At 39.3% G+C, this 27,056-nt stretch overlaps 1 protein-coding gene and 1 long non-coding RNA gene across 2 annotated transcripts; both read left to right on the plus strand.

Annotated features, from left to right (window-relative positions):
* Nucleotides 1-1,720: 1,720 nt before the first annotated feature.
* On the plus strand, nucleotides 1,721-26,478 carry LOC122660476 (protein unc-50 homolog). Its single transcript, XM_043855798.1, has 10 exons — nucleotides 1,721-1,963; nucleotides 8,395-8,462; nucleotides 9,717-9,742; nucleotides 18,029-18,119; nucleotides 19,850-19,945; nucleotides 24,220-24,288; nucleotides 25,470-25,528; nucleotides 25,607-25,729; nucleotides 26,144-26,215; nucleotides 26,295-26,478. Exons 1-10 carry the CDS (start codon nucleotides 1,877-1,879, stop codon nucleotides 26,348-26,350), a joined length of 747 nt encoding a protein of 248 aa, XP_043711733.1. The 5' UTR covers nucleotides 1,721-1,876; the 3' UTR covers nucleotides 26,351-26,478.
* On the plus strand, nucleotides 16,223-16,694 carry LOC122660477. The gene is made up of 2 exons (XR_006332697.1): nucleotides 16,223-16,589; nucleotides 16,665-16,694. It is a non-coding gene; the product is annotated as an uncharacterized LOC122660477 (long non-coding RNA).
* Nucleotides 26,479-27,056: the final 578 nt, after the last annotated feature.

Raw genomic sequence — 27,056 nt, forward strand, 5'->3', positions numbered from 1 at the left:
CGTCGCAGATGCCGGAGGTTTCAAGCTTTGGTTCATCTTTGTCTTCTACTCAAAGGGAAGCGTGGGAGGTCTCGTTGGCTGGAGAGATGGAGCCACCAGAGGACTCAAGTCTTGGTACTTAATCGGCTTTACCTTGCATCTCAGCATCCATCCCCTGACTCTGCCTCTCGAGACTACTTTTATTTCTCCATCGGCGACATTCACCAACACCAACGCTTCCTCCTCTGCCTCCCCAACATCCCGATCAAGCCAACTCTTTGTCTGCATGCTTTCAGCCGGCCTCTCCTACCTCGATGTCCCTATCTCGCTTGGAATCTGACAGAAGCGCCGCGCATGTGGAGCTAAGACGATGGTACCCTAGGTACCTTCGTGATCGACCCCTTCATTGTGGAGATGTTCAACACCAGATCCCGGAGTTGGGAGGTATCTGAGCTCTTACCGATTCTGCTAAAGGACTCCGTTACACACACCTGGCTCTTCGACATTAGGCTGGCAAACACTGTGCTTTGTATGCAAGCTGCCATCTGGGAAAGTGGGGACCAAGCAGGTTGTCGGTCATTTTGATGGGGAATCACATGGCTTTGCCTGTTATGCCCATCCTTATTCACAAGGAAATTTCTCATGTGTTGACTCATGTTGTTAGCTATGGTTACAATTGTTTTTTATAGGGAATCTGTTGGGCTCGCCCATACCCTAACTCGGAAGACCCTGTCATTTGCATGTACGACAGATTGGTCATATTCCTTTCCTTGGTTTTTGGTACTTGGTACCCAAACCTTGTGTTTCTCATGCATTTTATTTAAATTAAATTTCAGTTACCAAAAACAAAAAAAAAAGAAGGGGGATAACATTGTTGTCTAGAGTACAACATATAGGATTTCCCGAGAGGCTATTAGAGAGCTACAACAACATAGGTACTGTCCTCCATGGCCATACAACAGTATTAATGGTTGTTTTGGTCACCACTGATAGCATACTGATACTGATATGATACAGATTGACCTTATCGGGTCGAACGGGCCGTGAATTAAAACATGATTCACTTTTTGGCCAATACTCTCAATTTGTATTGGTATTGAGTACAAACGATACGGATACATATCCATTGATATAATATCGATACCTTGATCCATGCCTACACCACTCACATGGAGTTTTTTTTCTCTCTATATTTAAAATTCCAATAATAATAAATAAATAAAACCTCAATGTGAGGAGATATAGGGTGGATTAAAATCCTTTGCAATACAGCCCAAATAGCTCGACATGTGGAAGAAGCTTCATCCAATGGTATGAGTTCGATGCAAGGCATTTTTTTCCCTCTTCTTTCTGCTCGAGCTCAGCACCATTGGATTTCGCATCCTCCACGTGTCAAGCTCTCAAGTCCGCATTGTAGTGCATTGCCAGATAAGGGCATTGCAGAGGATTTTTTTTCTCCGATGTAGGGCATGGGCTGCAGGTGGTTTAGAAAACCCTTCCCATTCAATCATTTACCCTCTCATGCAATGTCATACCATCCTCTGTCCATGTACCTTACAGGGGATTTCATTTGTACCAAAAATAAAATAAAAATACAAGGGATTTCACTTTTGAAATTAGACCAAATTACAAGGGAGGTACCTGTAATTTTATTTATTTAATTTTTTAAAATTTATAGTGAATTGGTGCCGCAGTTGGACATTTGAACCGCACTGGCTAGCTGGTTTACTAACCGGGCCACCACCATCCGCTCCCCAAATCAAAAGAATGAGAGAGAGAATCAGACTCAGTTGCCATCGTTAGCATTCAAAATTTGGAATCGGAAGAGGGGTAGTTACCGTAGTAGCAGAAGCTGACAGATCTCTGGCCCGGAGGTGTGAGGCGATAGAAGACAGATATGCTGCCCACCGTCTCAAAAGGGCGCTCGCCCTCCAGCGTTCGCCACAACCCTGTGTTCCCTCAGTACCTGAGGAGAATCGTTAAGGTTTATTTTTTTTTGTCTCTTCCCTTTCTCCGCGGATCCTTTCTGTTCAATTGGATCATTTCTTCGTCTTTCAATTAAATTTATATATTTTAAGTATAAGATTAGGCCAACACGATGAAGTAGTGACCTTAGAGATGGAAAACATGGATTGAATTGGGGAAATGGCATTCGACCTTACTCAGTATGTTGCTTTATTCCCATGGATGCTTTAGTCAGTCCCATTGATCTATAACAAAAAGCTGCTCACCAATCCTTTGGTGGGTTAGGTGGGATATCCTCGCTGTACGGTGAAGTCCTGTGATCCGAGGGTTATGTGGGAAGAGGGGAGGTGGCCTGTTAGTCCTCTGTCATTTATTAGATTTGGAGAAAATGTGCCCGTCGAGGTGCCTTAGTCAAATAGCATGTTTGTAAGACATCATGGTAGACTTGAAAAAGTGATTTGAGCACAAAATTTGCGTTAGTGTGCTGCTCAGTTTTTGGCATTCTCGGTTATTCAAGATAGTGTAGGAAAATTATGTGTAAATATTATTTTGCTTCTAGAGTTGTTTTGGGTTGGATTGAACTTGTTGGGAGTGTGTCCATCAAATCCATAAATAAATTGTTTATTTATGATTATGATCGCATGACACGGGGTGTGGTTGTCCATAGGTTTTCACCTTAAATCTTTTCATGACTAGGGACAAAATTGGGCATTCTATTCATATTGTAATCACATTGTTTGTGATCACAAATGTTGATTTGGGAAACAAACGTGAGTGTATATATTGTGTATACATTGAATTTGATCGTGAGAATATTGAATGAAATACTGTCAATTGTTTGAGGAGAAGATTCTCATTGGTAATTTTCAATTGGTCTCCAGACCTAAAAGGTCCTTATCGCTGCAGCCAGGCATTATGGATTTTGGTGTATCAATGGTTGAAGTCCCTCGGACTATATACTATATAGAGTTGCGTTGGATTTATGGTGTTTGACTGTGGACGAAAGAGATGATCAACAACGAATTCAATCCCATATTGGGTGAATATCAATGAGAGTATCTGAACATAATTGGTTGAAAATATGGATCCGATGGCACATTTTAAAGCGGATCTACAAGCATCATTGCGCTAACGCGCGCTGTAGTTTTTCAGCTTGGTTCTGGTGCGTGCCTGACTCATAATTGGCCTCATCCCTTGCTTGTTCTGGTGCGAAAATATTTACAAAAGTTTAAAAATATTAATAGGGATCCGAAAGAACACTACCTGGGCGCATGTGGTGCATTGCCACTGCACCCAGACACAATGATGCTTGGAATGACCATCGTGCCCCCATGGAAAGGCAGAAATTCCTGGGGGCACGTCGGTCATTCTGCCGGCCCCTGTGTTTGGGTGCAGGGTTAGCTCACCGTATATGTCCAAGTAGCGTTCTCTCTCCCATATTAATATTTATTTTCAAAATGCTTTAGAAACATTTTGAGATATCCAATCTGAAGTTCAGACTCTCTGTATGGAAGTTGGACAAACAGGGGTTGTGACAGTTATTATTTCCACTAAAGGTTTGTCATGTGGTATTGTTAAGTGGAGAAACCAAGTCGATGGTTAACTACTATAACTTTGGGAGCAAAAAGAGCTATATCTACTTGTGATGTACTTATTGGTAAATATCTTTAATTGAGAATTGTCGATATTATCCGATAAACATCTGTAGCGGATTTTCCCATTGGGATCATACCTTTTCCTAGTGTCAACAGCTGAGTACTGTATATGCAGCATAGTTATTAATTATTAGAGAGAGATTCATTTAAAATAATAAATAGTTATTAATTATTAGAGTTTCATTTTATTAGTTTATAAGATTAACTAATAAAATAAATACAAATTTAAAAGGAGGGAGATAATGATGAGGGAGAACCGCTTTTTGAAGGAGAGACGGAGAAGCCTTGTGATTGATTTTCTCTCCCCACCACTTGTCACATTTTATTAAAAAAAAGAAGAGAGAAAGTGATAAGGTTTGAGTACGTTATCTACGATGTTGTTCTTTGAGTTTACGATTTTCACTCATGACTTTGTAGCTTCGGAAATAAAAACCCTCTTTTGCCTCTCTAAGGCCCCGTTTGAATAGAAGAGTTTTGGGTGGGGTGGGAATATTAGAATGGGATAACCTGACAACTTTCCCAGATAGTAGGTAAAATGAAGTTGTTTTGTACTGGGGGCGGGAAAACAGTCAAGATGTGAGGAAATCCTGTCTGACACCTGTTTCTTCCACCCCATCTGCTTCAAAGTCCCACCAAGTTGTGTGACTCTTCTACTATTCATGGGAAAACCTCAACGGTTCACCGTTCGAAACACACCCGTTCGTCACAGAAGGGCCATGATCAACAGGACGGTGGTCACAGTAGAGGGGGCGGTGGTTGCAACATTTATGATCGACAATGCCGGACTACTCTTGTGATTGACAGAAGGTTGTGTGCCACGTTCTGTCTCGTCGGGCTTCTAATATGTGATGGCAATGGTGGTGGTGGCACCGTCGTGATGGAAGAGAAGAGAAGGGAAGGGAGGGTTGGTGATGCCTTGGTTAGGGGCATTTTTCCTCGCCCTTCTCTCTAGAACCGGTTCTCCTCTGCTCTGAGCCCTCTCTCTCTACCTTATCTGGACATTGGTCGATGTCTTTGTGACATCGCTGACTTTCTGCCAGCCATCGGCCAGAGTGTTTGCCACATCAGCTTGGGTCTGTGAAGGTCAGATTTTGATGCACTCTTGTGCATATTAATCCTTTGACCCTCTATAAGTTTCCTTTGGGTTTTTATGGCCTTCTTCTGCCATGGTATTGGATCAAAATGTTTGATCTAAGTGGCTAATTAGTTTTCTATGTGTTGGAAAGTCAGATATGGTTGAAGGGTGTTAAAGAGTTAACACTCAGATGATTATTTTGTCTGTGTGGAAATACATATTAATTTTTACATTCATGTTTATGCTAGTGATTATGGGAGTTATATAATTCAATGAATGGTTCATTGTGATTAAAGGGCATGGTTGATATGTGATTGGTCTGTAATTGTATTATTCTCCTTATTTTTTAATCTCTCTCTATATCCCCATGTAAAAATTTACGTACTTCCCTTGGGCAACTCATGTGATGGTTTCTCTAAGGTTGCTTATACTCAAATGTATTTGAGATTTAGGGTTTTATTCAATTTTTTTGTATATGAGTGATAGAGATAGTAGACGAGATGGAGGCTACAGTCATATCAGAGATGCCAGCGGAAGCAGTTTTGCTTGAGATGATGTATTTTGTCATTGGATGTGATCCTTTGACATTATTTAATTGTTATGTGGGAGAACTTGATAAAATTGTTTATCTCCCACACATTGTGAAATCAAAATGAAGTCTGTGAGACAATACGTCATTTGATTTCAGTTGCCTTCCCATAATCACTGACAGTAAAGTTGAACCATATTTGTTATGTAATTATTGATGTTTAGATGAGATGTTGCATTATATGTTATATTATTTTTATTACATGTGATGTTAAATGTCATGAGATGATGCTTTTATGTACATGTGATGTATGTCTAATTTGTATATTCGATGTTCAGTCCTTCACTTACAAAAGCAAGTGTGAAATGGAAATTCTTATGTGGTAGAATTTCCACGGCCTCCTATTGTTGGTGGCCGTAGAGGTTTCGTAGGCTGATTCTTGCGGATGCCGATAGGATAATGCATGGATTAGTTTATGAGATGGTATGCATTCATCGCCTATGAGATAGGTAGTAGACAGGCACACAGCCAGTGGGAGTATGCTGCGATAGTGGGCATCATCCCACGGTATTCGTGATTCACTCCGAGATGATAGGGATGCACTTGTCTTGAGTGTGTGTCAGCCGATAGGAATGGGCATGACACTTAGGTGGTCAAAATACATTGGAAGTGTAGTTTTATATAATAAGACATGACAGACAGAATGAGTCCACCCAATCAACATGTTCTAATGACTCTCGATAGGGTAAGTTGAAAATGGAAGGATTGTGGCATTCCAATTCATATTTATGTGCTATGAGGGTGGCATATAATGTGAGAAACCATTGATTTAGATCACCCACTGTATCCCGTTGAATGTTTTAGGGTGCAACAGAAATTTTTTTTTTTTTTCTCTAATCTCATTAGAGTTGAGGATCATTCCATGTGCAGGTATAGGGATTTCAAACTCAAAAATCCATTTAATGGGTTGGGAGAAACAATTAGCTTATATGTACGGATGTACCACAAACGCAGTACCTCCTCAGGACTGAAGCTTTTCTCCAATATAGTAGGCTGAATGATGCGATGCATTCCTTTGGCAACTCTTGCCAATATCAGTTCATCACATGAACTAAAGAGAGTGAAATCAGTTTCACTTAGAGAGACAAATGAGAGTTTTTAGTTAATTCTGAAGCTACAAATCTGTGAATGAAAACCGTAAACTCAGAGAACCGTATCGTAGATAAGGTTCTCAAACTTTATCGCTTTCTCTTTCTTTTTTCAAAAAAAAAAATATAAAATGTGACACGTGGTGGGGGGAGGTGATGAATCATGAGACTTCGCCCTCTTCCCTTCAAAAAGCGGTTCTCCCTCATGTTTTTATTAGTTAATCTTATTAACTAATAAAGTGTAACTCTAATAATTAATAATTCTTTATTAACTAATGAACCTCTTTAATAATTCATAAACCATGCTGCATTTACAATACTCAGCTGCTGACACTGGGAAAAGGTATGATCCCAATGGGAAAATCCACCGCAGATGCCTATCAGATAATGTCGACAATTATCAATTAAATACATTTAGCAATAAGTGCATCACGAGTAGATATAACTCATATAATCCCAAAGTTGCAGTAGTCAACCATTGACTCAGTCTCTCCACTTAACAATACCACATGACAAATTTTTAGGCATGGAAATAATAACAGTGACAACCCAGGTTTGTCAAAATTCCATATAATGAATTTGAACTTCTGATTTGGTTTTCTCAAAATGTTTCCAAAACATTTTGGAAATAAATATTAATACATATTAATATTTTGAAACTATTTTTATAAACGTGTTACTAGATCCGGATTTTCATCTAATCATGTTCAGATACTCTCTCTCTGATATTCACCCAATATGGGAGTGGATTCCTTGTTGAGCATCTCATTTGTCCAGTCAAACACTATGAATCCAACACACCGATATATAGTCCGAAGGACATCAACCGCTGGTACCTCAAAACCCATAATGCATTGCTGCAATTATAAGGACCGCTCAAGTCTGGAGACTAATCGAAAATTACCAATGAGAGTCTTGTCTTCGAACAACTGACAATATTCCATTCAAGATTCTCATGTGTTCAAATTCAATGTACACACAATATGTGTACTCACATTTGTGTCCTGGAATCAATATTCATGAGCACACACAATGTGATGACCATATGAACAGAATGCCCAGCTTTGTCCCTAGTCATGGAAAGATTTAAGGTGAAAACCTCTAGACAACCACAGTCCGTCAATGTCATGTGATCATAATCATAAATAAACAATTTATTTATAGATTTGATGGATGCACTTCCAACAATCTCCCACTTGAACATCAAATCCAATTAAGTATGTATTTTGTCCCATGTTCTCAACATGCCTTTCAAATACATTTGGTGACAAATTTTTTGTCATAGGATCTGATAAATTATTTACCGAGTCAACCTTAGCAGGCTTAGCTATAGCTACATCACCACGCTGTATGATCTCTCTGATGAGATGATAGGATGATACTTACTCTCCACATCCTTGTTCCATGCTCCATATTCTGTGTAGCTAGACTTCAAGCTGGATTATTGGCCTAAATTAAATTTACATGCTCTTTCATAATCATGAGGTTACAACTCAGTCCCAAATGACCATCAAGAAGAAGAAGAAGAAGAAGAAGAAGGGAGGGGGGGTTTCTCGCTCTCTCTATACCCTTCTTTTTATTAGAAAAAGAAAAAACTGGAAATCCTTGATCAGTTATAAAAGGGGACAAAAAGAGGATGTGGTTCAACTTCTTAAAGGATAAGGTGATATGGAAGCATTGAAATCATTCCAGTTTTGGGTTTTTTGTTTTATAATAGGAGCTGACTCTTTTTTGGAGAAATAATAATAGCCAACTTCGACAAACATTTTGGTGTCCAAGCAGGAGGTTGTACTTTCTAGTATTTTTTTTGTGTGATTGTAGTGAAGACTGGCTCTTTTAGTGGGATGATAGCTTGTATCTGATTTTTAACTTCTATTTTAAGGTTTGGGCACTTCAAATGAAATGTATTTATCTCTTAGCGTATTGGAAATTAAATTGCTTAATGAATGAGTTTGTATGCCACTTGCTCTTTCTTGTTCACGTGGATACTCTCCATTGGGCGTTGATATCTTTATCTCATGTTCCTTTTACTGTTCATTGCAGTGGCAACAAATGGATATTGAATACACTTTCTGGCAAATGCTCCATCTCTGTACCTCACCAAAAGTTGTGTATGTATCTACCTTCTTTTCCTAGGTTAATTGTTTATTCATGCAATAATCCTCTAAACAAGTGGGTACATGCCACCATCAACCCCAAGCAAATAATTAGTCAATTGACATGTGAAGTCAAATTGGTCAGGAAATTAACTCATGAGAAAACGATGGCATGGACATGTCAACAAAGTTTGAGGCTCCAACGGACATTGCCATGTGGCATAACAAATGTCCATGTAGGAATTACTTCCCACAATGTTGGTGTGGGAAATCTGCCTCCTACCCCCTTCCCCCCCCCCCCCAAAAAAAAAAGAAAAAGAAAAAAGAAAGGGATATTAAACCAAAGGGTCGGCGTTCTCTGTGGGGGAGCGTGGTCCCTGCGCATGCGGGGGCCAATGAGACGTGCGCATTGGCATCATGGGGGGCAAGATTTCTGCTTTTCATGGGGGACAGGGCAGTCATTTTGCCCCCTCTGTGTCTGGGCGTGGGCGGTACACTCCCCCACCGAGAACTTTTCTCCTAAACCAAATATGAATTTAACGGTCGCACTACTTAAAACCATGTTTTGGCACATAATAATAAGTTAGAACTACCAAACAACCAATGGAAGATATCCAATCTGAATTAGGCCGGACTCGTAACTGACTGAAATATTGAAAATACAAAAAATTACTCCCAGTGACCCAAAAAAGGATGGAAAAGAAAAGATAAGACTGTTGCTGCTGCTCCTCCCCCCCCCCCCCCAAACCCCCCCTCCCAAAAAAAAAAAAAAAAGAGTCAAACTCATCCTGGCCATTGGCTGGTTTTTTGGAATATCCCAACATTCACTCGTTACCCTTGAATTCTCCATATACATATATGGGCTTTAAATGTTGCTGTCCCATTCAGTTAGTTTACCTGATACAGTTAACCAGCACAAAATCTTCTAGCACTGATTGCTACATGATTTGATCAAATTCGAAGGTTCATGACAGGTTCCTGTGTTTATTTTTTCACTTGAGCAAATTTATTTATGTGGGTGGAGGGCCCTTTTGTTTAACACATCAGACCTAGTGATTAGGTAACAAGAACGCAGGCACAATATATTACCGTCCAGCAAGGCACCTGGTGTAAAAATTATACAAACATTATATAGAAATCAGAGATGTTGATGTTGACATGCAAGTGTTGGGAAGTTATATGTGAAGAGATATTGCAAGTGTTTATCTAATACTTTTCTGATTATCTTGTTTGTCAATTTTGCATGTGGAACTGAACAATGCAATACAGCTATCAGCATACTAAGTTCCATAAGCGTAAGTCTGCCTGTCGTTCATCAGTTCTTTGTTATTTTGATTTGGTTGGTCTTGATGAAGCTGCTTGGTGTATATTAATGCCCGTACTGTTTCCATCCTAAACCTTCTGCCATGGTTGTAAGTCTATATTTTCTGAATGCAACTTTCAGATGCCAAAAGATTCTATATTTTATTACGTTACCTTTATGAACATCCCTTTTTTGTTTTGTTTTCCAACAAGGAAATTCCCTACCCAGTACAATATTGCAATTCTGTTATCATCACGATCTTTTTGTTATTTTAATTTGTTTATATGGTGGGAATGGGTATTGCCAATATCAGACTCGTGCTGAGGTAATAGCTTCTAGATTCGTTATAATCTTGGAATATACTAGAAGTTTCATCAGTACTTTCTATTGATACCTGATTAGCTAAATGTTTCAAATAAGTTCTTTTCTTTCCTGTACAAAAACTATGAAAACACTACAAATTTGTGTTTATATATAATATAGGATAATTTACTGTTTATTACTAATATATTTATTTATAACTTGTACTTAAGATTTCTTTTTTGTTTATTGCATATAATGTCACGAGGAGAGCAAACTATATGGCAAATACCATAGTTTGACAACTTGGTTTCAGTCTCGTTTCAGAGGAGAGCAAACATTAATCAGCCTTGACTTCCTTGTTTCGAAAAAAATGCACTGTTTCATCAAAAGTTCAAAACTATGGCAAATACCACTTATTAATTTATGCATCCTGCTGCTCCCAGTGCAACTTATTTTGGCAATAGCTAACCTTAATCAGCTTTGACTTCTAGTTTTTTGTCAGATGCAGGGATATGAGTCAACTCAGTTCAACTCGACTAAGCTTTATCTTGGCTAGTTAGGATCAGCTGCAGGAATCCTGTTTCACCATTCCACTAGGGTTCAACTTGGGCTGCCTGAGCTTTGGGTTGGGCAATCAATGAATTTTGAATAGGTCCCAGAGTGAGACTTGATCCATGGAGTTCAAATTTAAGCCTGAATTGTCATGGCCAGACCCAAATTGCTCTGAAACGTTCTACTCTATCTAATTCTGTTAACAAAACAGGAATTTCGTGAATGGCTTGAATGATCAATGAGATCAGTCAAACTCTCTCTTTATAATAATAATAATAATAAAAGAGATTACAAAGGGAAACATTGTTCATGACACTGTTCACGTAAACAGTGTCACAGCCCAAATTACAATTCTACCCTTGTTCAAAAGTACATAAATAAAGCATAAATAAATACCAAAAATACCCTTATAATATCAGGTAACACATCTCAACACTCCCCCTCAAGTTGGGGCATAGATATCACACATGCCCAACTTGACTAGACTAGGATAAAACAACTTCCCACTCAACCCTTTGGTGAAGACATCAGTCAGTTGATCTCCAGACTTCACAAAAGGGATACAAATCTGCCCACTCTCTAACTTCTCCTTGATGAAGTGTTTGTCAATCTCCACATGTTTGGTACGGTCATGTTGCACTGGATTGTGGGCAATGCTAATTGCTGCTTTGTTGTCACAGTACAACATCATTGGAAGATGAACAGAACCACGGATATCAAGGAGTAAACTCTGAAGCCACAGTAACTCACATATGCCCTGGGCCATAACACGGAATTCAGCTTCAGCACTAGATCTTGCCACAACATTTTGTTTTTTACTCCGCCATGTGACCAGATTTCCTCCAACAAAAGTATAATAGCCGGAGGTAGATTTCCTGTCAGGGTTACCACCCCAGTCAGCATCTGTGTAAGCCTCAATGTGAAGATGGTCATGAGGAGACAAAAGGATCCCCTTTCCTGGAGCTGACTTCAAGTAATGGAGAATACGAAGAACAACAGCCATGTGAGTGGAATAAGGATCATGCATGAACTGGCTCACAACAATGACAATATCTGGTCTAGTGTGGGAGAGATAAATCAGCTTGCCCACCAATCGTTGATATCTGCCCTTATCAACAGGTTCACCATCCTTCTCTTGCAGACAGGTAGTAGCTTCCAAGGGAGTGTCACAAGGATGACAACCAAGCAAACCAGTCTCTGATAGTAAATCTAGAACATACTTTCTCTGGGAGAGAAAGATGCCTTTTGGAGAACGGGCAACTTCAATCCCAAGAAAATATCTTAGTTATCCTAGATCTTTTATGTCAAATTCCCATCCCAAGGAAGCCTTCAGGTGAGAAATTTCATCTGTATCATTACCAGTCACAACTATGTCATTAACATAAACTATGAGAAGAGTGACCTTTTCTCCCTTTTGCTTGATGAACAGAGTGTGATCAGCATTACTTTGTTTGTATCCACAGGAGACCATGGCTTTATAAAACCTATCAAACTATGCCCGTGGAGATTGCTTCAACCCATAGAGTACCCTTTTGAGCCTACAAACTTTCCCATGGGTCTTGTCAGAGGAAACACCCGGAACATCCATATAAACCTCCTCTTCCAACTCCCCATGAAGATGCATTTTTTACATCCAACTGCTGTAGGTCCCAGCCAAAGTTGACAGCACAAGACAGTAAGACTCGGACAGTGTTCAACTTCGCAACAGGGGCAAAGGTCTCCTGGTAGTCGATCCCATAAGTCTGAGTGAAGCCTCTGGCTGGCTTTATATCTATCCGCTGTTCCATCTGGCTTCTGCTTGACAACAAATACCCATTTGCACCCGACTGGTTTCTTACCCGAAGGAAGAACAACTAGCTCACATGTCTCATTTTTAAGTAAGGCCGTCATTTCTTCCATCATGGCTGCTTTCCACTTTGGATCTGCAATCGCCTCTTGCCATTTCTAAGGAATAGAAATAGAGGAAAGAGAAGAAACAAATGCACGATAGGAAGGAGATAAAGCATCATAGGAAACAACATTGGAGATGGGGTGTTGGGTGCATGACCTAACACTTTTACGAACAACGATAGGTAAGTCAAGGGCAGGATCCTTACCAGATGATGTAGCAGGGTCTGGATCTGGATCTGGATCAAGTGCAGATGATTGTGGAGGTGGTATTGTGGCGGTGGTAGTCTCAACTTGTCCTGTGCGCTCCCGGGTATATACCTTATCAATAGGGATTTGACTGACTGGTCTACGCTCCCCCTGAATAGGAGCCACTATAGGAGTTGAAGTTACAGAGGGCTCCCCCTGAATAGAAGCTGGAAGAATAGCAGACACATCTTCAAAACCCTGATCCCGCTCCCCCTGAAGAGGTGTCTGGGAATAATATGACAAGGACTCATGGAAGACAATATCCATGGAGACAAAAGTACGACGAGAAGATAGATGGTAACACTTGTATCCTTTCTGGGTCGCAGAATAGCCCAGAAAAATACACCGAATACTCCGTGGATCAAATTTCCCATGAGGATGATGATTGCGGACATAGCAAACACAACCAAAAACTTTGGGGGGAACCACAAAGGAGGAGGAACCCTGGAGGAGATCAACGGGGGAACGACCATCAAGGACACGGGTAGGCACACGGTTGATGAGATAAGCAGCGGTAAGAATGGCATCACCCCAGTAGTAAGAAGGAACCTGCCGTGCAAACATAATGGCCCGGGCTACCTCAAGGAGATGTCTATTTTTCCTTTCAGCAACCCCATTCTGGGCAGGTGTGTCAACACAGCTGGTCTGATGGACAATACCATGTGCAACCAAATAAAGTTGGAACTGACCCTCCATGTACTCTCTGCCATTATCACTGCGTAAAATGTGCAAGGTGGCATTGAATTGGGTCTGAACTGTACGATGAAATAACTAAAAACAGCGGAAGACCTCACTTTTATGGCTCATCATGTACAGCCAAGTGGCACGAGTATAACAATCAATAAACGAGACAAACCATCGATGACCAGAAAGGGAAGTACAACGGGCAGGGCCCCACACATCAGAATGAACCAAAGCAAAAGGAGACTCACTTCTTTTATTTAATGAAGAATAACTGGAACGAGTCTGTTTGGCCAAAACACAAGCCTCACATAAAAACTCATTCCCATTACAATGCTTAATCAAGCGTGGAAACAAAAGAGACAAAGTACTAAGGGATGGATGACCAAGTCGACAGTGCCAGAGATGAAGGTCAGGGGACGAGGTGGACTGTAAATGATGAGCTGTAGAGGAAGCCGAATGCAAAGTAGAAGGCTGACCTGGGTCAAGGAAGTAGAGACCACCCTGCATCTTACCACCCCCAATCGTGCGCCCCGTCTCCAGATCCTGTATGACACAATGAGAAGGAAAAAAAGTCAGTTTGCAGTTCAGATCTCTAGTTAGACTACTAATAGAGAGAAGGTTGGTAGAAAAAGACGGAACATGCAAAATAGATTTTAATTAAAGGGTAGGGGAGTAGCGTATGGAACCCTTCCCATTAATAGGAGAAAGGGAACCATTAGCTACTCAAACACTGTCTTTGCCAGAAGATGGAGAATAAAGATGAAATACATGGGAGGAGCCAGTCATGTGGTCAGTGGCACCGGAATCTATAATCCAAGGACTGGACACGCCGATGCACACAGACTCATCGATTGGAGTACCGAGGCAAAATTAGAACCAGGAGGGGCAGCAGTGCGGATGCCGTAGTGGAGGCAGCGGAAGAGGCCTGTAGCATGTGACGGAAAGCTAGGAGCTCATCCTGAGTAAGCCCAATGTCAGATGAAGGGGCAGGGGCAGCAGCAGCAGTAGTAGGAGAATCAGCCATATGAGCCTTGGGCTTAAACTTCCCACGGGCTTTCTTTTCCTCAACATCAGCAGGCTTCCCATGGAGCTTCCAGCATTGAGCCTTAGTATGATAGAGTCTGTTGCAGTGTTCACATTTGACAGGACCTTTAGGGACAGCAATACCACCATCAGTAGTGGTAAGAGAAGGAGTACTGGAAGTAACTTGCAAGGCGGATCGATCAACAGTAGAGGAATGCAGCATAGCAGCCCGACGAGATTCCTCATTATGAACCAAGGCAAAGGCCTGCTCTAGGGATGGAAAAGGGGATTGCCCAAGTACTTGCACCCGAATAGGATCAAACTCCATATTTAGTCCAGCCAAAAAATCATAGACACGTATTTTGGTCAACGTGTTTGCGATAGGCAGCGGATCGATGCGATGAGAGGGCGATAGTCGAGTAATGATCCAATTGCTGCCACATGTTCTTGAGGGCAGCATAGTATTTGGAGACAGAGAGCTCCTGTTGGGTAGTGGCATTAGCCTTCTTTCTAATCTCATAGACTTGTGCATCATTCTCTGTGCGACCATAAGTCTCTTTGGCACCATTCCAGATAGTATGGGCTGTGTCCAGTAGAAGAAAATTGTCTGAGATATCCCCTTGCATAGAATGGATCAAGTAGGACATCACCATCGCATCATTAGATAACCACTTGTTGAGCTGAGAACCCTCTTCCACTGGTCTAGTTGTTGTCCCAAGAAGATGGCCAGTGAGGCCACAGCCAGCTACTGTCAAATAGGTAGACCGAGACCACTTCAGGTAGTTAGAGCCATCAAGTTTGATCGGGGCAGCAAGGGGAAGAAAATCAGTCCGGGGCTGGCCATCAATGCCAGAAGAGGCCGAAGAAGAATCTGAACCAGTCATTGCAGCAGGTAACCAATCTTCAATGAAGCAGCAAACAGCCAAAAATATCCAAAAAAAATTTTGGAATTGACCTCCAATAGAAGAGGGCTGTATTGGAGCAAAAAATCTCAGCTATGTAGGCTGGGAATGATGTCGAATGAAGGCAGCAAGGGTGCCAATCAGATGCAGCGGGAACCAGCAGCCCAACCCCAAGATCGATTAATGTCAGGGTTTAAAAAAAAACCCTGAGAAGAGAGATCGATAAGGGGCTGGGGTCTTCAACCAATTTGATGAAGTGAATAGGGGCTGAGAACAATATCAGATAAAGATCCCACAATAGAAGATGCAGCCGAAACAGATGTAGAGGCCTGATCTCCAAAAAAAATAGGAATCTTCAAATCGCAGACAGTTCTTCAGCTCTACTCGATCCAAAAAAGAGGCATAAAAAAGGAGGTATGTTGGGGCAGCAGCTAGATCATTACGATCACCTCAGTAGTGCTGCCCTGATGGGAGAAGAAGAACCAAAAGAAAGGAAGAAAGAAGAAGGGAAGAAGCTCGATGGAGGGAAGGAGAAAAAAAATCGAAGGGAGGGAGGTGGGTTTTGAAAACCTAGATCAGAGTGTATTTGGCTCTGATACCATGTTAACAAAACAGGAATTTCGTGAATGGCTTGAATGATCAATGAGATCAGTCAAACTCTCTATTTATAATAATAATAATAAAAGAGATTACAAAGGGAAACACTGTTCAAGTGAACAGTGTCACAGCCCAAATTACAATTCTACTCTTGTTCAAAAGTACATAAATAAAGCATAAATAAAATACCAAAAATACCCTTATAATATCGGGTAACACATCTCAACAAATTCCTTAGTAGTTAACTCCTGAGAACTGTTCCTCACTCTCCACTTCAAGTAGGCCGTATCGCCCTTCCCCTCGTCCTTTTAGCACCTTGAATTTGCACAATATCTCCCCTTCTCACTGGCGCATTTGCGGTCTCTATTGCACATATCTGAACCTCCTCAATCAAACTTTCATTTTTTTCCCGGTTGGGATAGATATTATATACACTGGATTCTTCAGTTGCTGGTTTATATTTGCTTTTATCAGTTATTTTCTGTTTTAGATTATTTGATTTTGGAAGTTTTTGCTTAATCAGATACTTCCTATTTTTTGTTGTTTTCATTTGAAACCCACCTCATCTGAATTAGGTTTTCCCTTATCAAGTTGAAATTTGTCATAGCATCTGTCCAAGTCAGTGTAGCATGGTGTGCTTATGTGTTGGGATTCTGCAATTTTTTATCACTTCACACATGTTTGGTTGTTTGGTACCTGTCGAGAAAAAAGAAATAGTATGTGTCCCCGCTTAAATATCATAACGTCCAAAAAAAAAAAAAAGAACTTAAATGAAGCAACTCTTGTAGAAGGGGGTAGAGTTGTGCAAAATTACAAAAGAGATCTATTCCACAATTCAGTATTCTTAAGAACACCTCTTTATGCTTTGATAAATGACCAAATTTGTTGAAATTTGAAAGCATACTGGAAATATAAATTATAAAATCAAGTCAAGTGATAACAGAAGTCTGGAGGTGGGTGGACTCTGATGCATTAGCTTCTTTTTAAGTTCTCAGTTGTTTTGCTGAGTTGGTTGGGATTCCTTTGGTGATAGATGATAAGTACCCATGGATCAGCTTTAGTTATTGGTTCTGGTTGTTTTGTTTCTGTTGGGGGTTGGAATTCTAACTTGCTCATCATGGTGTCTGCTTTGGTGTTTGGTGTCAAGTCTGGTCCCATCTGTTGTACAACGTTGTTACTTTTCCTTTTGGGACTTGGGCTAGGATTTGGGGTGCTCTCCCTTTGTCTTGTTGCTCTCTTTTCTCCAAATAAAATCTATTGTTGCCCATTTTGGGGGGTGGGAGAGAAAAGCTCAAGCTCCACAAAGAAAATTGATTAAAAACAAAGGAGCATGCACAAAATGGAAAAACAGAAAGATGAACCCCACTGGCAACTTCAGCCCCTCTGCAAAAATCCACCGTTGAAGAAACTTGAATAACACTGCTGAACCAAAATACTGCCCCACAATAAACCAAGTTATAATTTGGGAAGCTTTCATGTACCCTTTTTTCTCTCTTTTTTCCCTTTAGGGTTTTCTTATCATTCATAAATCATCTCCTATTTAAAATAACAAAGAAAGATCTAAGCATGTTTGCAGCAATCACTTGAGAACTTCTTCATGATCTAAAATATTAATGCCACTTTGCATTTTTTTCAACCACTAATTGAACAAAAGGGGAATCTATAGAACTCCTGTAATAAAAAACCAATTTCGATAACACAATATCGCAGACCTAGAGGTGTTCTTTTTATTTGTGTGGGCCATTCTACAAGTGGAACTCCAGGCGACATTTATGACTCATCTTGTTAACCTACTCTGATAAATATAAATTCTCCTTCATCATTACTAGACTCCTTTTCTTCCATTTATAAATATTTAATAAATACAATTTCTTGATTCTCCCATGACTCACCCAAGTCATTTTTTTTGGGTGGGACGGGTCGAGTCACAAAACCTGGATTCCAACCATGGTTTACATTGCTGCTTCTTAGTGTATGTGACGATGTGCATCTGCTTGAAAAGTTAAAATAGAAAACAACTTTCTCTCTTGTCAATAATTGTATATGATGTTTCGGACTTTGTTCTTGGTTGTTGATTTCAGAAACCAAGAACCAGTGGGCACGGGATGATCCTGCTTTTGCTGTAATATGTAGTCTACTCTTGGTAGTTGCAACTTCAGCTTATTGTGTAGCGTAAGCTCCTCTTATACTTGACACTCATAGGATGTATCCATGGTACAGATGAATACTGTTAATTAATACTGATTTAAAGTTAAAACGATACCAAAACAGAATCTTTCCTCAGAGAATAAAATCCAGAATAGGGAAAATAATGATATGAAAACATCAGGTGGTCAGATTGGACCAGAACTCCAATCGAGTTCTGTTTTAAGGGTGAGAAACCCTTGCTGAAAATTAGGTCAATCCAATGGGTGGATCTGAAATTATGGATCACCTAATTGCACTAGGAAATGGGGTATAACAGTAAAATCACAGCTCAGAAATAAACTCAGAAAACAGAAATATGATGGCCACTTGATTCTGATCATAAGACGTATATATTAGCAATAATAAATCAAGAGAAACTGTAAATCGATTCACCAATCAGATAGATGGTATTAAACTTGGAAAATTGGGACAGAATTGGGAAATTTAATTATTTCCATATCACCAGGTTTGATCAAGATCAAATTTGATGGTCCTTGAGGATGAAGAACTACTACTCAAAAGTTGAGGTGATCTGATGGCCAGATTTCCTCAACTGTAATTCATGTCAAAAAACACTTGCATATGAATTCCATATCAGAATATGAATTGCAGAAAATCAGAAGAATACCTACTTGTTTAGTGGAGGAGAAGATGAAGAAGAATAAGAATAAGGAAGAATATCCGGGCTTCTCGCCATAAGGTGGTTGGAAGGATCAAACATCAACCAGCCTTGATCATACACAAGGATCCTTGATCAAACACAAGGTCTTCACGCAGGAGGAGAGCAGCCAAAGCTTTTCTTTAATCAAAATTCGTGCACAATGCTGGTTCCCCTTACAAAATTGTATAAAAGACTAAAAAAACAGACCTAAATACTAAAAAGAAAAGGCCGAACCCAATCCTTAACTAATAAGGTATCCTAAATTGACTGGAAAACTATAATAACGAAGGAAACAGACTCCAAACTGGACTGGACATATAGAATCCTAATCCAGCCTAATTGAAACACTCAATAAAAAAGACACTTAACTAAATAATCCCGTATGCCCAGCCTCTACCCATATTACAAGCCCATTAAAGTGGCTCACCATGATGAAAACACATGGGATCAAAGGCCCGACACATACATAACCCAACCCAGAGTTTATTTCCAATAAAATAAGTCCATTTAGGTGATTTAACTGCATCAACTATCTATCCGTCCAGTCTATCTAACATGTATTAAACTGCCGTAATTTTCTTAGAAAATTATGGAAACTAATTTTTCATGAAAAGTTAGATGACTTGAAGGATTTGAAGTTCTATCACTAAATCTCTTAAAAAAGATAGAAAGAACTAATCCTAAGAGGAAGCTAAACCTGTAGTTTTGAACTGAGCCCCTTTCCTAATTATATTTTCCATTTTCCTTTTTAGTTTTTTAAGTTTAGTCCAGTGGAAAATCTCCCAAGATTTCTCTCACCCAAGGACTCATGAAAGACAGTTATGACATGAGGATTCATCTGCAAAATGATTTTCACAGTATGTTACCTTCTGGAAACCATTCAATCCCATTTCCAAACTCTTCTTTTTTCAACCTTGGCTCAGCTCTTTTTGTGAAAATGGATTACTTTAGTGGTTGATTTAGTTTGCATAGATTGTCTTCTTTTATTTACATAAGCATGATTGCCCCTTGCCCATGTTAATCTTGATTCGGCTTTTGCTTACATTTGTTTCAGGTATGATCATAGTGTGGCTCATGCTGTTTTCACAGTTATATCAGTCCTGGTTTTTCATTTCTTCATAACTGGAGTACTACTGGCAACATGTTGTTGGTAAGACTTAGTTGTCAAGATATACATCGGTTGTATATTTATCTATTACCAAATATCTGAAATTAATGATTTGAACTGATTCTCTTCTGCATGGCTATGTTTTTCCCCATCTATTTTGTGTTGGGTGCTTTAATTTCTTTTCTAGGTCATTGTACCTAAGATTGATTCTCTTCCAAACAGAACTTACCCACGTGGATAGATTTATTTTTGCGGAGCTAGGGGGCTATCCTCCAGTGCGATGTTGAAAACTCAAAAATGCCAACATGAATAATTGGGTTCGAGTATGAGGGTGGCTGCTTCATGCAAAAATGCTGAAGCTTAGGATCACCTGTAGTCTACCCCTCCCGAGACGCTGTCAAAGCACAATTCATACAGGGTTACAGCCTCTCCAGAACATAATTGGAGAAGTTGCACATTTTGGTCGAAACCAACCGAAATATTTTGGTTTCGACCGGTACCGGCACGAAATGGAGTGCAAACCTGCAGGAATACGTAATTATGACCGAAACATTCAAGTTTCGGTCGATATCTCGAGCCATCTCGGTTGTGCTGTTTTGTTTTGTCGAAATGGTACAACCATGTATTATAAAGTCTTAAAGTCAATCGAAACATTCACTCTTTTGATCGACTTCAGACCCCATTACTAAGGTTTCGTGTGAAACCTACTGTAAAGGTAAAAAAATGCAAATTTGAGTGGATTTTGGCCATTCTTCTTCCATTTCTGTGTGGAACAAGCCGTTCTAACCAAGTCATCTACAACAAAGATTTGGTGGATTTGAAGGAGATTGGTCGAAGATTCAAACTTTGAGGTAATACCCTTTTTCCCTAAACTAATGTTTTACAAAAAATGGGTTGAATATGTAGAGGTTAAGCTTCAATTTATTATATGTTAGATAGTATTAGCTGATCTACGACTCCACAGAGTTGTATTTTTTTTCCTATTTTAAAAAATTGATTTTCTTGAAAAAAATAGAGTTAATAATGAGTGGTTGGATCTCAATTTTATATATGTTGGTCACCAATTTTTGAAAAAAAAAAAAAGTTTTAATAGCATCTTCTCCTTCCTAACAATAGCCCTATCAGTCTGGCACACTAAGCAGTGTTTGCAGTGGAGGTACGTTTGCATCATCTTCCCGACCCGGTGATCAATATCCGAGGTTGGGGTACCTAGAGTATGTTGATGATGCAACCTATCAGGCTACTGTGTTGAACTTTGAGCGTTTCTTCCAGTATACCATGACATGGCCATCTTTTGTGATTGAGTCGGAGGAACGGTTTCGTCGATGGCAACAAACTTCCTCATCTTCCAAGCTCGCCTGTACCTCTTTCTGGTATTGACTTAGAGTAGGAGACTAAGAGGAAGGGCAGGGGACTTTTGCTCATTTGCACCTTTGGGCTTTCATATGAATTGTGAACTTGTGATTTGTGAAGTCAGTGTCAGTGACTGTACACTTGCACCTTTGATGTAATATTCAGAAATTTAATAATAGTAAGTTATTTTTCTCCATCTGTCACTTACAGTTGCATAATGTAATTGTTTTCTTCATATTTGGTATGTTATGGTACTAAATCAAGTGTAACATAAGCTATTTTTGAAATATATAGACAATGTATGACATACACTGCCAACCTACAGTACGAAACCAAAGTACCAATTTGAGTGTGTTTTTTCAACAATATAAAGGTTTCACTGCGTTTAGGGATGTTTACTTAGGTTCTTTGCCAAGTTTCAGCTCAAAATGTGGTTGTTTGACCACCAAAATGGTCAACAGTATCCACCAGCCGACCCCGGCAGAAAGTTGACTCCCAAATTAATTCGGTTTCACCCAGGGTCGAAACCCTGGTCGAAATTGACTTCGTGAATCTTGCTCCAGACTCTAATACACGACAGGGTCCACTCTGTGTGTTCTTTGAAAAACATGATTAAATAAATATTAGGTCAATTCCTGTCCGATGGGTCTTTGATGTTGTTGAGGGCTCAGGCATTTGATTTTGAGAAGATGAATTATTGGAGGATGATATATTTCTGAAATTTACGCACGGTTGTACATGGTTTATAAACAAAGGGATTATGGGTAACCAGGTATTTGAAGTAGTTAATGGCTTAATTGCCTGTCTCCGGGTGTTCATAAGAGCTCTCCTTGATTTTGAGATTGACCAGCATGCTAGCCATCTCTTGAGGCTGCAAAATATTTATATTGATGTTATGTCATTGGATAGGAGATAAAAGGATGGCATTAGGTCAGTTCTCTGTGAAAGCATGTTATAACTTTCTCTGGAAAGGAATCCGATATTTCTGACAGGGCAATTACTTGGAGGTGCCCTTATCCTCTACAAAGTTTCTGTTTTTTCTTGGAGTCTGTCCTTAAAGAGGCTGTTAACCTATGATCAGTTACCTAAGCCACAAGGAGGAACAATCTGCTAGGCACATGCTTATACTTGGTTAATGGGGCGTCTGTATGGCCGATGTTAACATCAGGCAACTTGGCAATCATCTTTGTCGAAAATACATATATTGTTGTTTTTCTTGGTAAAAGGTTGGCTGGGTAGCCTGCTACCTAATCTTTGGTGGGTGGCTCATCTAATTGTGCCACATGGAACAATGATGTGGCAATTCCAACCATTGGATATCTTGGTAATGGTCTGGATTGGCCATGTGTTAAATTTCAACCTTAAATTCTATCACCAACCCACATACGTCCATGCACCCCCTTGTGGTCCACGTACCCTTTTGTTAGTCCCAGATTTTCATTGATTTGTTTTGCCACTTGGCAAACTCCGTTTGGGCTGAAACCGGACATGTGAGCAGGGAGCCCTGGGTATATCTATCCACTAAATGTCAGCTCCACCTGACATGCCACTTGGTAGAAATAGGTGAGCCAGCCAAGGTTAGTTGAGTGGGCCACCCAGCCAGCCTTTGCCCTTTTTTTATTACCTTGCCTTCTATTTGTTGGACAAGTTTTTTGCTTATTAATCAGATAATTCCTTCTTGGTGCGGATAATTTCATCATCATCAATAACAATAACAATTAAAATAACAACAACAATAGTAAGTCCACTTTGATAAGCTTATCAAATGGTGTGCCATGTGGGATGATGACGTGGCAATTCTGACAGTTGGATGGAGGATTCATGGTCTTGATTATCCACATTTGGAATGATGATGTGGCATGCATAGTTGCTCGTTAGTTACGATTTCTTGCTGATTGCTCATTTGCTCATTACTCACGACTTGGGAGGCCATGGGAGAGTGTCTATGTACAAGGCATCTCAAATATAAATAAATAAATAAGTTCTACTGTTTGATTAGGGATATAATAATCAAAAGTGATTCTATTAAAACTTGGGATAAAATCTAAGCTTCAAACTGAGCATAAATATAGGATAAAGATGGATATAGAATAGGAATATATAGAACGGAAGTCTTGCATTTTTCTATATCTCCCAAGAACCCTCATTTTGACTTTATTAAGAATCCCCATGCTCACATACAGTACTCCAACCACTATTGTGTACTCTCCTGTAGTTCTGAATTTTGAAAGCTCTATTGTTCTACTTGCCAAACTCTGTGTGGGTTGAAATTTGAAATGTGAGCAGGGGGTCTTTGGGCAATGTTAGAAACTTTGGATTTCAATGGGATTTCTACCCTTCTTGCTGAAGCCGAATATTTTGGCGAAATTTTGGTAAGTTTTGATACTCATCGTTTCAACCCCAGTTGAAACTGAAATTTGGACATTTTGATCAAAGTTTCGAACCATACCTTGGGCTCTACCTATCCACACAATTTGGGTTGCACCTGATCTGCCATGTGGCAGATATTTGGGCCAGTTATCAAAGTGGCCTGTTCTGAAATGCTTTGCCCTAATAATAACAATACCAATAACAATCAAATCACAATAACAATACAGTAACTATAACATTAATAATCAACTAAGTATTTAACCAAACATATATACACAGATTTGATTAGGTTTCTCAGGTCCCTCAAAAATGCAAAATCATGAAAGTTGGCATACTAAAGAGAGATGTGTATGAAATAATCTGTATTTACAACAGAATCGAGTATATTATGCTTGGAACAAATAATAGGATAGGACACTTTAGATTATATGGAAAAGAGTAGGTGCATTTTACATTTTGTAAAAGAGAGAGAAACCCTAAGAACTACCGATGACAAATGACAATGGACTTGATATATTTCATTTGTTTGCGAAGTTTCTATTGAGTCTCACCACTTTTAAGTTATTTTAATAGTACCCGACTTGCGCCTGCAGGTTCCTGACAAATTCTTATCTTCGTGAGGAGGTTGCAAACAGTCATGCAGTTGAGCAGCGGGTTGAATGGCAAGTCATGGAACTTTACTTTCTTCTGTTGCAAAATATTCTAATTGCAGCAGCTTAACTGAATTTTGACTGAATGGTGATGATTGTTTCTTCTCATTTAATTATTAACTGTAGATTCTTCAGAAATATATAATTTATTTACCTTATTTTTCACACAGCTTAATCTATGCTTATACACTCATAATGGCAGCTGGCTTTAAAACCTTTAGCTGCATTGTTTGAACATCAAAACTGACTCTAAGCAATTGGGATAAGGCCTGGTTCAGTTGAGTTGTTACTGGTCAAGTGGTCACAATTTTGTTTTATCATCTTGTTTATTTATATGATATTATTTCCTTTCCATTCAGAAAATATGGATGAAAGAATTCTTATAATCTTTACTACCAAATTATTTAGATTTGGATGGATGCATTGGCTTTTCCTTGCAAAATATAGGTTTAGTTCATTTAGTTGAATCAAAGAAATAGGATTAATACAGACCCCGGGGTAGACCAAAAATGAGTTGAGAAGAAGTGATGAGAAAAGAGAGAGGATTTGCTATGGGTTGAAAAAAACATGGCTTTACAAGTTGAATGGGGAAATAGGATCCATTTAACTGAGTTGCAAAAAGGCTTTTTGGGTTGATTTGAGTTGTTGAAATAGGATTAACATCTTATGAACCTTCAGATTTGCATGTCTGTGTTTGAAGAGTGAAGGCATAACCGTCATTAGTGGGTACAATATATGCCCCATGGAGAGCTGTATAACAACCTCAATGGGTGTGTCATGGCAAAGACATTGGTTGTTGAATTTCTGTACTGAAATTATCTTTCCATGGTACATTATATCTTGTTTGATCTTCTAATATGATTGATAACCAGTTTTGCATCCAAATAAACGTAATAGATCTTATAATTCTATTCTACTCATCAAATTCAACCTAGAAAGGAACTTGACTTTTTTCCTTTTTTTGCGGGTAAGAGTTTTTCACTGTGCTGGCAAAAGCTTTCAATTTTACTGTCTTCTCTTATTTCTGGGTCACCACTGTTTCTATTTCCCCGCATCTCTTAGTAGGATGGAACTTAATGTGTATGTAGAAGTGGATGCAGTGATTTCATTGTTTTAGGCTTTTTGAGAATTAATAATAAAACATTGATTGTTATTTGCTGACTCCCCGCCCCACCCTGTTTCTTTCTCTGAAGGCTGTATGCATTTGATGTGCACTGCAACTCTTTCTTCCCACTGTTCGTCATGCTTTACGGTAATTGTTAATTTCTGGTTACTATGAGAATTCAAATAATTATTTTTGCCAGGATTACTGATCTTTTGGTTGTGGCAGTGATCCAATATTTTTTATCTCCTCTCTTGGTTGCACATGGTTTCTTCCCGGTGTTGCTATCAAATTTGCTTTTCATGGTAGCCGTCTCTTATTACAACTACCTCAATTTTTTAGGATATGATGGTAAGCAAATCCTATGAGGTTTATTTATATATTTAGGGGAAAATACTAGGTTGAAATAGGAGGATGGAACGCGATGAATTTGATCTCAGCTGTACTTGGCATGTGTGGGGGTTGTACCACTTCTTGCAATCACCTATCTAGTAGACAGCTAAAGTTCACCTCAGTTCGATGATCTCTCACATGATAGTGAAGGCTCAAAGAAGTGTGTAATTTGGCTAATATCATCAGTTTAGATGGGTGATTGCTGAAGGGATTTCGTTTATCAGATCCACCCGAGTCTCGACGGTGGGTCTGGCTAAAGAGAATTGCATCATCCTTCCATATTTTGCTTAAGCATTTCTTGATTAATTAATTTTAATTGATGAGACTACTATTGAATAATACTCTGATTGTGCTTTATTGGATGCACCGCAGTACTGCCCTTTTTGGAGAAAACTACCTTCTTCTTGTACCCGATTAGTCTTATCATTCTCCTTTCCCCTCTCTGTAAGTACATACACTATTGAATTTGATTTTGTTCAGTAACATAAGGCAGCTGATAATCAACCTGTTCCTTGCTTTGCAGTGATTCTCAGTGGCTTCAACCCTACAAGATATGTTATGAGCATCTATTTCAGTTAGCAGCTTTGATGTCATTGTTGCCCCAACAAAGCATATTTGCCAGAGGTAGCTGACAGAAGTGACTTATAAACAGAGGGAGTATGGAGTTGGTTTGCTTTGATGGGGATTTTTTAGATTCTTTTACATGTAAAGAAGGAAAGTACCAAATCAAAATTTCTCATAATTCTAATTGTTACTTTATATTTGGATAGATTAGACTTTTGAGGGTCATTGTGGACTTTTTGGCATATGAAGGACAAGCAATGTATGATTAAACCAACACCCCCCCCCCCAACCCCCAACCCCCCCCCCAAAAAAAAAAAAAAAAAGAAGAAAGAATGGAGAGGAAAGAGAGCATGGTTTTGAATGTTGTCTCTTTAAATCAGTTTTGGGAGGACATGCTGAATACCAATGTTGTGTTCTAAGATGCATTGTTGCCCGTCTTTTTGGAACATGTGTACATTTCTATGGTTAGTCTTAACACTCGAAACGTGATACAACGAAGATTATTAAACTTCGCAGTTAAAATCTCAAATGGTGAGAGAAACGTTTATCCTTCACCTCTATAGGTATATGTAAAACTTGTAATTTTCATTTGATTGTCCCTTTCTAAATTTTCTTTTAAGTCAAGGATAAAACTCAGTTTTCAAAAATAATTTGAAAATGATATTATCAAAAGCCGTCATTATTTTTGCATTGGGAAAAGAACGCAAATTCGGTTGCATAG

Source organism: Telopea speciosissima, chromosome 4 (genome assembly GCF_018873765.1).
Source record: "Telopea speciosissima isolate NSW1024214 ecotype Mountain lineage chromosome 4, Tspe_v1, whole genome shotgun sequence".
NCBI classification, from domain to species: Eukaryota; Viridiplantae; Streptophyta; class Magnoliopsida; order Proteales; family Proteaceae; genus Telopea; species Telopea speciosissima.